Source organism: Prinia subflava, chromosome 8 (genome assembly GCF_021018805.1).
Source record: "Prinia subflava isolate CZ2003 ecotype Zambia chromosome 8, Cam_Psub_1.2, whole genome shotgun sequence".
In the NCBI taxonomy this organism is placed as follows: domain Eukaryota; kingdom Metazoa; phylum Chordata; class Aves; order Passeriformes; family Cisticolidae; genus Prinia; species Prinia subflava.
In genome coordinates, this window is record NC_086254.1 from 32,645,425 (window position 1) to 32,662,230 (window position 16,806).

The 16,806-nt window shown below is 48.3% G+C and overlaps 1 protein-coding gene across 1 annotated transcript in view; it reads right to left on the reverse strand.

The window, feature by feature from the left end:
* PPP1R16B (protein phosphatase 1 regulatory subunit 16B) overlaps positions 1-16,806 on the reverse strand; it is a 57,786-nt gene that overhangs the window by 8,880 nt on the left and 32,100 nt on the right. The window contains exons 3-5 of the mRNA XM_063404647.1: positions 3,435-3,505; positions 1,378-1,523; positions 111-214 (exon numbers count right to left, since the gene is read on the reverse strand). Of these exons, the coding sequence (XP_063260717.1) occupies positions 111-214; positions 1,378-1,523; positions 3,435-3,505 (321 nt within the window). The remainder of the gene's footprint in view (positions 1-110; positions 215-1,377; positions 1,524-3,434; positions 3,506-16,806) is intronic.

The following is a 16,806-nucleotide window of genomic DNA, read 5'->3' on the forward strand; positions in this document are numbered from 1 at the left end:
TTATGCCAGGAGCTCTCTGCTTTTCTCCAGAGGCAAATCAAGAGAAACAGGGTAATTTTTAGTACCACATTGACCCATTTCTGTATTTTACATAAACTCAATCTCCTTACCTTGGTAGGCCATGCAAGTCTCAATGACATCCAGGGTTGGCTCATCTTCACAGAGGTCATATGGCATGTTGCCATCTGCATTGACTGCCAACAGGTCTGCTCCACTGCAAGGGGAAAACTGAGTTACACCAGGAAGGAGCTTGGTCATCCTAGAGCAGACAGTGCCAAACACTGGGATAAATGCTTAGGAAAAACTAACTGAGGTTTGACAGTTGCCAAAATGCCACCAAGGTACGTATGAGATAAGAAAGACTTGAAGCAAAGCTGTGGAGCTATGAATGGAGAAGATTAACTCCAGAAGTGGAAGGAAGGCAGCACACTGTGCCTCCTTCCTGAGTCAGTAATGCCGTGTCCCACATCCCCTCCATTTTTTATAATCCTCATCCAAAAATTTCCCAAACCAAGTGGGAACATCCTCCAAGGGATGCTTGACTGCATCCTCTTCTCTCCTTCATTATACAGAGAAAGAAGAGCCAAGTTTTCCATGCTCATCTCCCAGATGAGAGCAGCACAGGGAGCAGTCTCCCTCCCTGAGGAAGCAGCAGCAGGCACGGCTGTGCAAGGCAGCAGGTTAACACTCCCAAAGCACCAGCACCCTGGGAGAGGGAGGAGAGGGCTCCACACACAGGCACAACTATCTGCTCCAGGCAGGATTCACCCATGAAACAGCTCAAAACACAGCTGGTTTCCTCCTCCTTGCTGGCAAGTCTAGAAAGACTTGAGCTTTAGGGACTCGGTCAAGCACCCTGTGTCACCACCGGGGAACAAACATTGCAGGAAGTTTGCTGATCACTAATTAAGACCCAGTGAGACAGGTCCCAAAGTTCACCCAGGTGTCTGAGTTACACAAACGCACTGCTGCCCTTCTGCTTGACTGGGGCTGGAAGATCTGAAGTCGTATTTAGGAGCTTCAGGGTGGATCCTGCAGGCTGCTCCTGTTTCTACCCCCTCAGTGACCACAGTTCCACAGGCACACACAGACACACCAGAATACAGGCAAAAGGGGGCAAATTTTGGCCCAGATTCCAGAAGCTTCACAAAACTGAGCCTAGTCATTTAGGGTTTTATTGTCTCCTCAGCCTTCCTGCTCTTCCTCCTTCACCCCCTTCTCCCCCAAGCAGGAAGGAGCCCCACGAGCAGCCTGAACGCAGGGCATAACCACCACTGCTGCCACCTCCCAAGGGGCTAAGCACTCTCAGCTTCCATCCACAGAAGCTGTGGGGAGAATCAGACCCGCAGAAAGGAACAGACACAAAAAGGCACCTACTGCTGGATGAGGATCTTCACCAGGTTGATGTGGCCACACGTGGCTGCTGCGTGCAGAGGGGTCCACAGCTCGTTGTCCTTGGCGTTGACATTGGCCCCGTGGCTGAGGAGGAGCTTCACTATGTCCTCATAGTTGTCTATGCAGCACTGGGGAAAAGGAAATGCAGACAGATTGGGGGTTTTTTTAAACTTTGGGAAAATGAGGGTTCATACCTGCTCACCTGTAAAATAATAAAGGGCACCCGGACATGGAGATCTACTTTATACTGAGCTGCTTGCCAAGGAGCATCTGCAGCAGAGTTTAACATCAAATTGAGCAGCACCAGGTCAAAAAGGCAGAGCACCTACACTGGACAGACCAAAGGATCACTGGGGTTTTCCAGGGCCTTGTGGTGTGGGGACAGAAGCAGCAGGGAATAACAGCAAACACGCTCACAGCTTCTGTTCCACTGGGTCTTCCATATTCAAGAGCAAACATAGCAGAAATTCAATGTAACCAGTATAACCACATACCAAGGGATGAGCTGACAAGCTGACATTCCCTTTTCCTAGGGAAAATCCCACACACTGGCATGTGATGAGCAAAAGCCTTTTCAGGAGCTCACGATACCTACCACGGTTATCTGGAGAGGCACAAATTGGAATCCCAGAATTATGAGGTACTTTGCAGGGCACTTGTCACCTCCTGAAAAATACCAGCTTCCCTCCTGCATTTAGAGTACAGCCCAGCAGCCTCTCTCCTTTGGTGAAGGTGGAATTTACTCTTTGATCCACCTCTTGTTCACCTCTAGACATGAATGTGCATGTGATAAAGACATTAAAATAAGATTTATTCTTGTGCAAGAAGCTGTTTGTGGTCCATGCATTGCTGCAGACCCACATAGCCCAGCACACACCATGAGCTGTTAATGGGGCTGAATTCAAACACACAACATTTCAGCAGCTGAGTGACAGGGACCTTTCAGGTATTTCTATTTTGTTCACTGTTTGTACATGGAAGTGGAGTTAAAGTCATGCCTGTCACACAGCCAAGTTATCACAGAAGTGGGAGGAAGTCACATTCACTGGAGGGAATGCTAATGTGCCCACTGAGGGGCTTCTCTGTGCTCAGGGATTCAGTTAATTCCAGTGGATACAAAGCTCCCACCAGAACTCCCAAATGCACCTTTACAAACCTCTAGTGGGCAAGGTGGGATTCTCCAGGCTTTAGAGCCTGGCTGGGAAAGCAAGGAGGTTGTCAGTGCTTCTCTGAGTGCAGGATAACATCTCTTGGGAGAGGTGATGCTGGTGGGCACCTTTTGTCCTTCCAGGAGCCAGTTTGCATTTTTAAACAAACATTCATCCAGCTTTGAAGAGAGCAGGCGACTGGCAAAAGAATCCAAAATCCCAAGTCAATGGGAGCATTCAGAGCAGGGAGTTATGGCCAGAAAACCCTGAGTGCTCGTGTGACAACCACAGCACTGTTGTTTGAGGCGGCGGGGGCGGCAGCTGCCAGGCACGGCCAGTCCCACGTGCTGGGAAAGAATAGAAAAACCCTTGTGGAAACAGCACAGAGGCTCCAGGGAAGGCCACAGACCTACACACCACTAAATCCAGTCTGTATTTCACTGTGATCAGCTACTCCCATCTCACACAGACTTTGGAAGGTCCTGAGCCTACAAGGAGTGGCAGCGGATTCTTCAGGTATCTTGTGCATAATTTGTTTAAATCACTTTCAAAACTCGTGAATTGCCAAGGTCTCTAAATTTGAGTTAATCTGCTATAAGAATTTAGAGCCCAGTCGTACAAAAATTAAAGGATGAGGAAAATGCTGTTCACATGTGAAGTCCTGCCCTGACTCCTGATCTCTTTTTATCACTGAATAAAGTCTGGGATACAGCAAGAAAAGGAATTGATCTCGGTTTGCCCCCCCAGAAATCAGATTGCCAGCACAACATGGAGAAGTTTCACTGCTCTAACTGAGGGAAAAAAAGAGAATTCTAAGAGGTGTCGCTGTTTAGGCTGGACAGGTCACTCGGCAGGCAGCAGGAGCACCCAGAGGTGTGAGCCCAGCCTCACCTGGTGCAGCGCAGTTAATCCATCCTCATTGCACAGGTCGGGGCTGATGTTGCTCTTCAGCAGGTAACACACTGCAAGGCAAGGACACAGGAGAGTCAGAGCAGCCCCCCTGCCACAGCCCGTGCTCTCAGCCAGCCCTGGACAGCTCAGGGCAAAGCAATTCCCACCATCGGTGCAGGCAGAGCTGGGGAGCCTCAAGCCCAGCGCTGCCTTGTCACCGCAGTGAGAGCAGAGCCTTCCTGGGTTTATCCAGCAGAGAGCACCAGCACACAATATTCCCCCAACTTCCTTCCAAAGGAGACTTAACACAGTTCAAATTTTCATTCAGTTGTGCTAGAACTGTCTCCATTTTTGCCGTGTGCTTCACAATGCCTGGGTGCAACCTCTGCACTCTGTGGCCCAGGAGAGCCCAAAGGGGATTTTGGGGTCCTGAGTTACAACCACGAGAGAGATCCCTCCCACCATGAGAGGGATGAGGCCCTGCCTCAAGAATTAACCTACCTGTGATCAGAAACCAAATACATTCAGGGCCCTGCCACAGCTAAATACACCAGGGTTGCTCTGGACACTTCACTTGAGCTTCTGGGTGTTTGGAGAAAGCTTCCCAGAGGCTTTAGCTTTTAATCACTGCTTTGGGGGGAAAGGGTCATATTTATTCCATTAAAATGCAAATTTCTGAAACACATGGAAAGTCATTAGGCCCTAGTTGAAAGACTTGCACAGGGCAATAGCAACAAGGTTGGCAGAGGGCATAAATTAATAGCAACACCAGAAACTCTTCAAATTCAACACTGCTGGCAGATCTTGATGATCCATGCCCATTTTCTGTTGTTTTCTTGCTCATTCCCTGTTTTTTCTCCAGAGATTTCACTACCTAATGCTTTTCCTACCTCAAATGTCACTGACAGCACAAGCACAAGCCAGAGGTTCGTAATCATCTCCCCAGGGCCAGAGCAGCACCAGATATTCACGTCACATCTTATTTGATGGCAGGCACACCAGCACTGAGTGAAACCAGAGCTGCACAACAAGGAACACTGACAGAGCTGAAAGGGCAATAGCAATCAAAACCACTGCAAGGCTGCTCACTCCAGAGCATCCTGCAGCCTCTGATCCCTGTCCTGCTGTCAGAGGGAGCTCTTCCCCCAGCGCATCCACAGGGAAAACCATCTGCAGGGCTGTCCCTGGGGACACAGCACTTCTGGCACGCAAAACAGAACATGGAAAACACACCCACCATGACATCAGCGATGATTTATGAGGCTTTGTTTAAAAGATCTGGAAAAGGCACTTGCAAGAAAGGCAAATCGAAAGCAAAGTGAAATTTTGATTGGAAACCTCTGCTCTGACAGAGTTATCACAAAGGAAGGCAAAACCAGACAGAAGTGAAATAAAACACATCACAGAGTTGTTTCACCCCACTCAAAATGAATGCCTGGATTTACTTTTGCTGGAAATAATTTCAAGGCATTGACACCTACTCTGCAAAAAAGCAGAATACAGCAAAACCAAAACTCATCCACCATCACAGTAAATCCAAAGCTCTGTGTTTTTTCCAGCTCAAAGGCCAGTGCAGGAAGCCCACGCCTACACTGGACTCACAGCCCCAACACTTGCATGCTTAACAGTAATAAGAGCACTGAACCTCAGCCAGTATATCCAATTTAATGACTCTGCTTCTACTGTTTCTGGCCAGCCCTGAGCCCTTGCTCTCCTAATCCAAGCTGAGAGACAGTAATTCACCAGTGGGTCTGCTTGTCTCTTATTTACGTTGGATGCTCTGCCATTAGGGTTTTAATTCAATCCCAGTCAGTTAAGTGCCATTGTGTACTAATGACACGCAGCTCCATAATCATGTTTTGCCTGATTATGGAGATTTGGGCAAGTAGATGCTGGCAAATTAACCTTGTAAGTGCTGTCTCTCCGTGGGAAGAAGCAGCAGCATAAATCCCAGCTTGTTACAGGGTTTTGTGTCAAAGGCACTGTGACCACAGCTTGACAGAGCTTGTAAGAGGCCCTGAAGGGTTAAGATTCAGAGAAGTTTTAATCTTACCCTAAAGAAGCTTTGAATTCTTCGCTAACCCCAGCAGCAGCAGCCCTTCTGTTCCCAGTGCACCTCCCCCTGGCTCCCTTCTGCCCTCGGGACAAGCTCACCTTAGCTCCCAGTATCTCCCAGCACACTGCAGACTGACAGCCACAACACACCAGAAAAGGGCCCAGAAAAGTCAGATAATGAAGCTGGGTGTGCATGTGGTACCACTGAGTCCAGGCAAACAAGGCACGAAGAAGAGATCAGACTGCTTTCTGTCCTGTCCTAAACTGGAGATTGCATTTTGGGGCTCGACAGGGGAGCACAGGGTCAGACAGCAACGAGCCCTCATTCCTGCCACCAGCCCAAGTTCACAGCACACAGCTCCATTCCTGCCACCAGCCCAAATTCACAGAACACAGCCCCATTCCTGCCCACCAGCCCAAATTCACAGCACACAGCTCCATTCCTGCCCACCAGCCCAAATTCACAGCAGAACACAGCCCCATTCCTGCCACCAGCCCAAATTCACAGAACACAGCCCCATTCCTGCCCACCAGCCCAAATTCACAGCAGAACACAGCCCCATTCCTGCCCACCAGCCCAAATTCACAGCACACAGCTCCATTCCTGCCACCAGCCAAATTCACAGAACACAGCTCCATTCCTGCCCACCAGCCCAAATTCACAGAACACAGCCCCATTCCTGCCCACCAGCCCAAATTCACAACAGAACACAGCCCCATTCCTGCCACCAGCCCAAATTCACAGCAGAACACAGCCCCATTCCTGAACACCAGCAGGGCATGGGGTGGCACAGAGCAGCTTCGTGACCCTCTCTCCCTGTGAGCTGCAGAGGCAGGTGGAGGGAGGACGTGGACACCTTCTCCATGCCCACCACCCAGGAGCAGCCCTTCCCAAACAGCCAGGAAGAACAAGTCCTCCTTTCTGATAAACTCCAGGAGAAAATGTGATTTATGGGTTATCCACTGCCCTAAGAGTAGGAAAGGGGAGCACATCTGTGGCTTTGCAGTGCTGGAAGCTGGAGCCTCACCTGAGGCGGTGCCTCACACACAACATAAGTTACAGGGACCTGAGCGTGCAAAATGCTTCTCTCTTCAAGCCCTGCTGGTGTCACACACTCCTCTGCAGAGCCCAACACCTTCTCCCCCAGCTCCAGGCCTGGCTGAGGCTGCACAGGTAGGAAGCAAACCCCTCAGCTCCCAAGGACAGGGATCAATCACAGCGCCGGCTGATCGCCTTCTGCCGCGCTGCTGGAAGGACACTCCCGCCTGTGCTCGTGGGGCAGCGAGGAAAGGAGCCCCCTGCACGGCCCTGAGCCCACAGGAGGGGCTCTTTGGGGTCACACCAGCGTGTCCAGCAGCTCAGGCTCCACACTAGCACCACTGTCACCTTCTCAGAGAGCCCAGTGCCAAAAACGCAGAGCTCTGTGCAGTGTGTGCGCTCACGGGGCAGAGGCGGGTGGGGAGCAGGGCTGGGGGCGTGGGGATTCTTCATCACGTGTGGGGCAAGAGTTGTGGGAAGCAGTTCCAAATGCACAGCAAATGAAGGAATGAAAGCGATCACAATGAGAGCAGCAGAACAAATTGTTGTGAATAATTCATTGCGAATTATATTAAGTGAGCGATCACTCAAATGTATTTTCCATTATTCTCCTCGCTCTGCCTATAATTGAGCCTCTCACACACCAAGATGGTGTACATTAATCTTCAATTTCTATTTTATCATTCACATCTGTGCTGTGTTAAACAGAAAAAGCTCCCACAACAGCTGTGAAAATACAGCCTCGGTTTTAAGCTGCCCTCCATCAGATATCCTGGGGCAGCCTAAGGAAGATTCTCCTCCCCAGACATAGCAAACCACTTCTCAGGAGCTCCTTGTCCTCCCAGCCTCACTTATTCTCTCCAAAAAGCAAAAAGCAGGGGGAAGGCAAAAGCAACACTGCAAAGGTCCTAAGGAAAATTCAACACGGGGCAATCGACTCTCCTGCCTGAAGAGATGTTGCAGTGCTATCATTTTTGATTGGTGTTACTTCCCACTGAGTTTACACTATAAGCAGCTTTTCCAGAAAAGCTTCTACACCAGATGAAGAAAAAAAAAATCCCTTTGTTAGTGCAGTTTCCCCTGAGTCAATAAGCTACACCATAAAATCCTGGATACTGTTACACTCCCATCTATAGCAAGCACTTGCATACTTCAAGCATTAAAAACTCGTAAGAGAAAAAGCCAACTGGAACTGATATGGATACCATGGAGGGATAAAAAAACCCCAACAGACACCTTCCTAACAGGAGGTCCTGATTCCTCCCAAAAATACATCATGGCAAACTGCCTCTACTGGCAAGCAGGCTTACCTGAGTGCTCCAAGTGTACACACACACACAGGCCATTACTTTTTAATAATCCAGGTGTGTCTCAATCTCTTTTACTCAACAATTTCTCTTTGAAATCATCCAAACTCTTCAAGTTCACCTTTTGGTGAACTAGGCACTTTCAGGCCACCTTTAAAAGGTGGGGTCTCTGACAGTACAATAATTTCTGTATGTTCACACATATAATTCACTGCATAAAATGAAGTTTCACTTGGGTTAAAAAAACCATTTTTAGACACTGCTCCAAGTCCCTTTCACCCAAATGCAGCTTTAGTCAGAGGCCCAGTGTAGCAGAAGAAGCTCCTTCCAGCATTATTTGCAGTGACACACATGCAGGGGTGGTGGCAAATGTCTGCAAAGGCTGATCCCAGCCTGCCAGGCATGGGACTGGATGGGCTCAGCTACTTCAAAGCTGCATGTTTACTGCTGTGGTTTTACAGGGATATTTATTACACACGAGAAACAATGCCAGGAAAACAGCACTGAAGCTGTGAGCTCTCTGCCAGCTTCCTAGCCCAGCACACAATGATGTTCACATTTTACAGCATATCTAAACTCTGAGCAATAACAGGATGAACTCACTCAGCCTTATCCTCCACTCCCTGCAAGGCACAACTGATAGCCCATGCTGGTCCATTGATAAACTCCACAGCTCCCTAAAGCTTTTTGAAACACAGAAAAAGCCCACAGAAAGTGAAATGCTGCACTCAGACAGCTTCAAACACATAGTACACCTAAAAATAAATATGGCCCAGTTTGCCTGCTGAGGCAGAGACCGAGACAGCCCGTCCTGATTGATCACTGAGCTTTCTCAGGAAGGTTCAAAGCCTGTTAAACACTTCCCACCCAGTTTACAGCCAGGCACTCACACTGCTCCTAATATACCCACCAAATCTGGGAAGTCTGGAGAGAGGCCAGCAGAGCCCCATCTGCTCCGTGCCACATTCACAGGGCAGGGACACTGCACGCAGCCACACTCAGCCAGGTGCTGCTTCTCTCAAGGAAAATCTATTTCTGACTTTGATGCTTCTTCCTTAAGAGGGCACAGCCCTCCTCAGCCCTGAGGAGCAGGTTTTTCACAGTAGGCTCCTCCTGCAGGGTTGGGGGCCTGGCTTACACAAGTTTTATTCTGACCACAGCAAGTCGACAAGTCATACATTTATTTAATGCATGGAGTCCAATTCTTTCTCCCTCTGTTTGTGCATATTTCAGTCCATTTTTGCTCCATGCTTTGACTTTTATCCATCACTGCAGCACCACAGCAACAAGAGCAATGCTACAAAGGGATCACCTCCTACAGCTGCTTCTCGGATGGATCACAGCCTGGCCCCCACACCCCTCTGCATCCCACATTTTTCTTGTTCTGTGCAGGACTTCAAGCTGTGATAATCCACTTAGTGCTAGTGATGATAAAGCATCTTTCTTTAGTGGCTGCTATCCACCTGGGTGACTGGGATGAGGAAATGTGCGAGTTACCCATCTGCAGCCACAGTGCAAAACAGAAACAAAGCCAAATTTATTTCAATTGCTAAAAGAAAAATTAGAGGATGCTGCCTTCTGACATGCCTTTCTAAGGATGGAGTGTCATGTTTAAAAGTATCCTGATCCTCTTCTCACCTCAGACTAACAGTGAAATTGTTCTACGCTGGAAATGTTAAATACATAAAGCAAAATTAAAGTCAAAGATTACTTCCCTGGTTTCCCATTTGTCCTCTGGTATTGGAAGAATAAATAAATCATTTCGGGATGGTTTTTAACCAGATGATGGGATTTGAAAGGGATGAGTGTTTTATATAACCTCTGGGCTCAGCTGCCTTCAGCAGGATTGCTGTGAGCAGGGAGCCAGCAAAGCAGATTCCCCAATATCACTGGGACAGAAACACCTGGGCTGCCACAGAGCCTCTCCTCTCTTTACCAGGCATTTCAGAGTAGTTATTTGAATGATCCTGCTTTAAAGAGTACTAAAAAAATATATATTATCTCAGACTTTGGGAGGCATGGACCAAGCAACCCAAGGCCAAGTTTCCCAGGGATGACTCAGGAGCTTGGCACCAGCAGGGCAGTGTTGGCTTTTGGGGTGTGAGTTCACAAAGGGAATGGTCCTGCTGTGGCCTGAGCAGGGAACAACATCACAAAACAAGGGAGGAGGGACAGCCACATTCTCCAGCAGCAGCTCCAGGGCCACCTGCATCCCCCATCTCCTGAGCTCACACCTGAAATTTTGGGGTCGGTGGGCCCAAGCAGGTGGGCCCAGAACAACACATCCCATTTTTCTTTCAGGCAGAGTGAGACAGAGGGCACCTACAGAATCAGTAACTAAACCACGACCTCCTGTTCTCCTGCTCCTCTGGCTACTTCCAGCTTTCTTCCTACAAAAATCATGTCTTAGAAGTCATGACAGCACATGCAAATCCATTCAGACAACAGAAAATCAACACAACATGTGCTTTTATCTGAGCAGCGCAGAGGATCTCACTTGTATCTGTGTTCAGAAACAACTTTTGATGTGCTGGACCAAAATCCATCTACTGAGACATGGAGCACTCAGCACCTGTCTGTATTAAGCTTATTAGAAATTAAGTCTTTCAGGGTACCAAAAAGGAAATGCATCATAAAAATTAATTGGCTTTAATAGAAATGACAGCCTGAGAAGTGTTCAGATAAAAGGGAGCAATGGTGTCAGGGGGGAAACTTCTGCAGCTGTCTGAGTCTGAAGAGCTTCCCCAGCCACATTAACACAATAACCTAACAGGTGATCAGAGGAGCAGAATTGCAAAGCCTCCTCCAGCCTCCACACAGAGCCAGACTGGCAGGATTTGCAAGAGGATACTCTGATGTGCTCTGTGGAGCAGGAAATAGTTCTTACTGCCATTTGAAAGTGCTCTTAGGTTCCAGAGCCAACAGCCTCTGCCCCAGCTCGTGTTTCAGGCATCCCATGGCCTCAGCTAAGCAGCTGTATGGTGAGCTGAACCACATGAACGTTTTTAAGAGTTTCAATTATAAAACAGGAAACTTTCTACTTAGAGTAACGGAAAAGAGCTCGTGGTGGAGGGTGGGGAAATGCAGATCTGCTTTTCAAGCTGCCCTGAGTTCATATTGAACAATTCCCTGCAGTGACAGCCTGCTGACCACAGCCCAGGAGTCGTGGGTTCCCCTCCCCTGCCCCACTTCAGAGCCTCTTGTTCTGTGTCCTGCTTCTCCAACCACACCCTGGTCTTCAGAGAGCCCTGCTCTGTTCTCTCCATCTGTTCCAGTACCTTCTCCACTCTGACCTCAATCAATGCTGCTTACTGGGTTTTTGGTGGTTTTTTTCCTCCCCACCTCCAAATTTCTCTCTTTTTTGGTTCAGGGTGACTACACTGGGGATGGAGATCTTGCAGAGCTCCAGATGCAGGTCAGGCCCTTCTGCCTGCCCCTACAGCTGCCTGCCCTGCTGGCCCAGGGTGCCAGGAGTCCCTGGCAGGGCAGAGCAGCCCAGCCCCGTGGGACACTGCCACAGCAGGAGCTGTGCCAGCCCCGTGGGTCTCACACCATCACCCCCCTGGCACACCACAAGGGACGTGCCAGCAGTTACAGAGTCACCTGCCAAAACCTCACCCCCTGCTCCTTGGTGTCTGACTGCCAACACCGTGCTGCAGTGCAGGAAGGGAAACGTCTATAAAAGCAGAAAATCACCCCCCACACCTCCTTTTTAATATCAGATAAGAACAGAATATAGTTTCATTTCAGTTTTAAAGAAAAAAACTTCCATGCAAGTTTAGCAGCAACCTGAACTTTGCCAGAGAAGCACCGGCAATCCCTAGCAAACCTTTTGCTTTTGCAACCTGTAATTATTCAGCAGGAAATTTTACACATTTCAGAGATTTGAATTTCAACAGCACCTTCCATCCAGAGATGTCCCACAGTGCAGCTGCAGTTGGTGGAGTGAGCTCCAGGCTGTCTCCTGGGATTTTCCAATCAGTTTTTGCCTCCTTTCACAGCTGTGACATCCCAGCCCAAGTTAGACCAAGGCTCTGGAGGCTCAGGGACCTTTCTTTGCCAAGGTCACAGTGACAGTCCATGGCACAGCTGTGACACTGCCCTTGAGCCCAGGTCCCAACTCTGCCCTTTAAGCACAAGAAAACTTTACTTTCTCCCATTCTTTCTGTTGTTCAATCAAGAGCAATTGGAGAAAGCAGCTGAAGCCTCAATGCTAGTATCAATTTTTTATCCCTACTCCAACATGCCCAAGTCCCTGAAGTTTGCAATTTTTAAGGGCTGATCAAACCTTACTATTCCCCCAGACTTTCCAACCATTGCTCTTTCAACATTCACTTCAGCACCTGTCACACACACAAATCACACAGCCCACAATTTATTCTTCATATTAACAGAGCAGTGCATTCAAATTTGCTCTCCAGGTCAAACACCTCCCATCTCAAAGCAACCCCCAAACTCCCTTGGTTACCAACAAACTCTTGTCAGAGAAGTCAATATCTGTGAACATCAGAACCAGCTCATGCATGTGAGAGGGATCAAAAGCAGCTGAGCTTGGCAGAAATGCAGGTTTTTCACAGCTACAGTGGTGCTTACAATAAATGAGACAGACACTGCAAAAAGACCTTCAAATTTGGTCCAAACAAGCAGGCACACAGTCACACAGCCTGGCTTGGTCTGTAACCTGCCTGTGGGTGCTGTGCACACAGATCACCTTGCTTTGATAATTACCTCATCTGTTCCATCACACCAAATTGAAAACTTCTGCCACAAGCTCCACATGATTTCTGCCTGCCAGCACCTCAAGAAGCAGAAGATGAGTGTTCCCAGGCAGGGTGAGGCAATGCAGCTCTGTCACTGCTGGGAGGCCCACGGGGAGGCAGCCCCAGAGCCTGACAGGTCATTTAGACCTTAGAAAGGCAAAAAAAAGCCCAACTGGCTGTCCTCACCCATCCCTGCCCTGAGCACAGACACCAAAGTGCAGCCTCATGTGAACTCAGGACAGCTTTTGCTGCCAGCTCTCCTCTGCTGAGCTTCCAGCACTTTGATGCAGAAAAGAAAGGAACTGAGCACAGGGCTGGCAGCATTTTTCCTTTTTCACCTCACTTTCAAAAGTCATTTCCATCAGCTTCAGTTTTTCATCTGCACAATACAGCCTGAACTCAGCAATCCCCTACAGATCAGTGATGGGCAGAGAGAGAAAAGCTCTCAATTTCCTGGCAGGGCAACAAGGATGCTCCCCTGAGGAAGGAGAGGTTTAGGGTCCAAACCCACAGCAGCTCAGACTGGAGCTCTGAGCTCAGGACTCCACCAGCCTCTGGGGCAGCCTGAGAGCCTTTTACTTAACATAAAGAGAAAAAGAACTGAAAGGCTCCTCCAGAAAGGGCTTTGCCTTAGTGCTTCAGGCCAGGTCAGTGATGTGAGACATGCACTTCAGTCTCTATGCATACACTGATTTATTTAATTCATTGCTTTGTGTTTACACGCTGAACTTATTATAATTACATGTATTGTGTATGCTAGTATATATTACAATAATATGAATATATTACTGTAATACATATTAACATAGTTAATACATAAAAATACATAGTTCAAACCACCAAATTAAAAAATATGTCATCCCTGCAGCTCTTCCATAGGTCTGAAGCACCCCACTTAGCAGAGCAGCATCCCTGAACATTGAAGCCACAGCTCCTTGATGCTGGGAACAAGGAGGTACAGGCAACAGCAGGGAGCAGAGAGAGCACAATACATCCCTCTTAGGATCATAGAACTGCTAAGGTTGGAAAAGACTTTTAAGATCATCAAGTCCAACCATCTGTTGACTCCTCTCCCTTCATCCCTGCGAGAGGAGTCTTATCCTGGGATGAAGCACCAAGTCTCCACGTCAGAACTGCCAGTGAAATGCCTCCCCCAGCCTCTGCAGCAAGAGGCAGCTCAGAGGAGTTCTATTTTCCTTTCTGCACCAGTGGAGAACAGCTTCAGTTTGCCAGAGTATATCGCATTTCCCAATAAAATGGCAGTTTGCAAAATAATTAACAGCCATTAAAATTCCCCATTAAGTTTTGCCACTAGCAACAGCAGGACCATTGGCTCCTCCCAGCAGCAGTGGAAACTCTGCTTATTTCTGTAGTAAACCCAGTGGTGTTAATGAGCCATTTTATCCCACCCTGTTTATTTCTGAAAGCTCCCTCACCAGCAGATCCCTCTTATCAGGGAGTTTTTCATTACATATTTAACACTACAAGAGAATGAGTGCCATGGACCACCTTTGAGCTGTCACAGTGCAGGAATGGTGACATCCATCTTCTGGGCTTGAACAGCAGGCTGCCATGTACTCACTGCACCCCTTACACCGAGGAGTAAAGGAGGAGAGAGCCTCCCTACTCTCTCCTGCCATGCTGCTTGAGGAGAACATACTACAGGATCAAATTAAATAAATATATTTTAATATTGATATATAATAATTTTATATAAAATAATTATAGCATATATAATAATATATTAATAATATATATTAATAATATATATTAATAATATATAAAATAACCCCGATTTTGAACATTAAGACAAGAGGAAAGCCAGGCTCCAGCTTTGCATCATCCCCCATCAATTCCACAGTCTAGTATTTTGACTTAAACATTTAGAGGAACAACAAGATGCTTTAGCAGCTCAACCCACCTTGGTAAGTTCATTAAAGTAATTAATGCTGAAGTGGCTGCTTACACTGCTCTGCTGACAGCACTAATTACAGCCTGCAGAGGTGGATCCAGGGACAGCAAAGGGGAGCAGGAGCTGGCTGGGAATGCACAGAGATGGGCAGCCCTGTGCCATCCCCGGGGCTGGAGCCAGCACTCCCCTGGCTCCTCCTGCTCCTCACCCCAACCCTCAGCATCTCCAGCACAGAGTGTGACCGAGCAACTCCAGCAGCTTCTGCTGCTTTTCTGCGCTCCAACACTCAGCAGAAGAGAGCTGGAGCATCCTCCTGAACACCCTGCTGAGAGCCAGCCCTTCATTAACAGGAGCAGGGCTGGCTAGCCAAGGTGCCAGGGCCCTTACAGACCCTACAAGGACAGCAGTCCAAGAGTTCTGGTTCCTGGAGACACCATGGGCCATTAATCTCCTGTGAAATGAAGTGGGAGGGGTGTGCTCTCCCTCACACAAGAAGTCCTGTCCTGAAGGCACAGGCAGTGACCCCACATGCCCAGTGTGACTTGTGCCAAGAGCACCTGTGTCTGTTTTGGGAGATGCAGGAGAGCTGATCCTCATTGCTAGATCTGTGATTAGGCACAAGATCCCTCCCCAGCTGCTTTTGGTTCACCTTTATCTGAGAAAAAAACAGGCTTACAGAAAATTATTATTTTTCCAGTCAGTTATTTGTAAAAAATGCTTTTGATATGTTTCCCACGTTTCACAGGCTGAGGCAATCCCACTCCAACCTCCACCAGTACCCAATCAGTGCTACAACAGAGAAATCCTGTTACTCTCTGTCCATCTGATCACCAAGCAGCATTCCAGGGAAAGGAGCCCTCTGTACCAGGAGCATCCAACACGGTCTGGATCTCACACGAGCAGCTGCAACCAGTACAGTTGTGTAATGGAAACCTGACCCACAAACCCTGAACCAAATTTTCGTTGTTCCCCTTGGAGCAGTGAGCACGTGAAGGCTGCACACCTCTTCTGCCCTGGCTGCTGCCACCTCCCACAGCTGTAATCCTGCTCCACACCCCAACAGGACTGTGACCTCTCCTCCATCCAGCAGAGCTGGCAGGAGGAGGACCACCAGCAAAAGGTGAGTTCAAATGGGCCCTGGTGGCATCAATTGCATCATCTGTGCCACCTGCTGTCACCTTGGGTTTGAAGACTTTTCTAAGCCTTCTGTAATGTTCTTCATATTGGAGTCAGAATTTTTACTTTCTCACAGTTTGTACTATAAACACTGGCCATGTTTTGCTAACTGTCTTTCATTGTTTACATATTTTTAGGTGAGAGGAGAAAGTTGATTGACAGTCGGCTTGACCAGTGTGGTTTGAGAGGTGGAATTCCATCCTCCAATCCACAGGCCCCATAAGAAATGTATAAAACTTAGTTTTGCAAATAAACAAATTCTATTTTCCTTTTTCTGCTTTGCTCACCAGCGTGTCCTCGTGTGGTTCTTTTCATGTCATCTGTGCCACCTGCAACTCAGGAATGGATGTGTTTTGGTGGCCAAGCTCTCCACACATCACCACCCACTTCTGGGTTGAAGGACACACAAAGGACCACCAAAACAGGGCACCAGCAGCCCTGGGGCAAGGGGCCATTCCCCTAATCCATACACATCCCCCGTGGAGCAAGCAGCCTGCTCTGGGCACAGAACAGCTGTGTGGGCTCAGAGGACCAAGGTGACAACCAGGTGACACAGAGGGTTTGGGGACAGACAGCTTTAAGCTCTGTGCTGCTGGAGCTTTGCTCTCCAGTGCAAGCCCAGCTCCTCAGGAGGGATCTTTCCCTAAACCAGATTGGTTTGAGGTGTTCTGTGCCTGTGATGCACGGCAGCATCAAAGACATTAAGAAGGAGAATATATTGCACCAGAGAGTCTAACAAATAAGGCACCCATAAAAGCAGAGATGAAAGCTCAGCACACACAGGCAAATCACAGCAGCTGGGAACTGCAGAGTCACCCTGGGAAGGGGACAAGAGGCAGGGCAAAGCCATCTCCTCCTCCACCCCAGCCAGGACAGCCCGGGTCAGACGGGAATTTGGACAGACCTGAGCCCCAGAGCAGCTCAGCAAGATGCACAAGCCTTCCCTTGGGTTTCTGTTCTGCAGTAAAAGTCCAGAAAGCATTAAAAGGAGGTTTTTCAAAGGACTGTGAAAGGAACAGGAGCTCTCATAAGGAGGTCCTTACACCATCAGCAGTTTTGAGATGCTTTGCAGCCATCTGATCCCTCCTTCCCCACGCAGCGTATTTAAAACAAGGAGTTTCTT